Consider the following 1,190-nt stretch of genomic DNA (forward strand, 5'->3'; position numbering starts at 1 on the left):
ATCATTCCCCTGTTTTATGATGTGGAGGTCTGTTCGCCCAGGCATTCGAGAAGCATTAGACCCATTTAGATCGACAGGATGAAAATAGAATTGAGGAATGGAAGATAGCACTTTATCAAGCATTACACCCATTTAGGAAGAGAAGAATTTTAAGGAGTTTGGTAAATTACCACGGAGAAGTACTGAGTGTTGATGAAGGAAGATCTCTGATGAGAGATCGAATGCCAGGAATTTGGGCTCTTGTAGTTTTCAATGATGTGAATGATAGAATGCAGCTGCATGCGGTGTATGGGGATTGGTTTGGGCATGGCAGTAGACTCATCATCACTTCCCCAGACCAACACATCCTAAGGTCGACTCAGTTTTTGAAATGACTGGACTAGGGCAGGATGAAGCTCTCGAATTGTTCAGTTGCCATGCTTTCTGTAAGGCAGTCCCAGAGACCCCTTACAAAAGAGCCTGTCGAGGGCATCCTCTTGCATTAGAAGTCATTGGAGCACAATTATTTGATAAGGAGTCCAATGACATCCAATGTTGGGAAGAAGCTGTCCATAACATTGGGGAAAATCCAGACATATCTAGAATTCTTCAAACCAGTTTTGATGGACTTAGCCATATCGAGAAGGAAATATTTCTGGATATAGCTTGCTGCTTTGTTGGTCAAAGGAAAAGAGACACTGATCTTTTCTGGGAAGTTTTATACCCCAATAAAGTTCAAACAGCCATCAAGAATCTTTCACTAAAAATGCTTATAAACATCTATAGCCCTCAAGATTCCTTCCATATGCATGACCTTGTACGGGAAATGGGAAGAGGAATTTAGGAGCAGAATGATGATAATAGCAGACTCTGGCTGCCTGTGGGCGCACACAAAGATTTGAACAGAGACAGGGCAGAGAGAATGAAAATGCTTGTTTATACAGGACAAAATGCAAGTGAGCCTGTTATCATGCATAGCATGCCTTCCTTGCGCTACTTATTTTTGCAAAATACAAAAGTAACCGGCAACATTGCAAAGCTAGCTCCTAATTTGATATGGATAAAAATTAGAAATTGTGAAATTGTAAGTGATACGCATACATGGATAATGTCAAGAAACAGAGTCCAATTGGATGGCAGGGGATCACAAGTGAGGATGTTAAGTCTATAGGAGTGTGCCAGTCTCACGAAAATCCCAAAGATGCTCGACA

General features: G+C 41.3%; 1 protein-coding gene across 1 annotated transcript; it reads left to right on the plus strand.

Moving 5' to 3' along the window:
* Window positions 1-370: 370 nt before the first annotated feature.
* LOC131857289 (disease resistance protein Roq1-like) lies at window positions 371-823 on the plus strand. Its single transcript, XM_059209564.1, has one exon. The coding sequence runs from the start codon at window positions 371-373 to the stop codon at window positions 821-823; it is 453 nt and encodes a 150-aa protein (XP_059065547.1).
* Window positions 824-1,190: the final 367 nt, after the last annotated feature.

Source organism: Cryptomeria japonica, chromosome 1 (genome assembly GCF_030272615.1).
Source record: "Cryptomeria japonica chromosome 1, Sugi_1.0, whole genome shotgun sequence".
In the NCBI taxonomy this organism is placed as follows: domain Eukaryota; kingdom Viridiplantae; phylum Streptophyta; class Pinopsida; order Cupressales; family Cupressaceae; genus Cryptomeria; species Cryptomeria japonica.

What these genes read in the sequence shown, in the direction of transcription:
- LOC131857289 (XM_059209564.1), top strand. Translation starts at nt 371, where the DNA reads ATGACTGGACTAGGGCAGGATGAAGCTCTCGAATTGTTCAGTTGCCAT.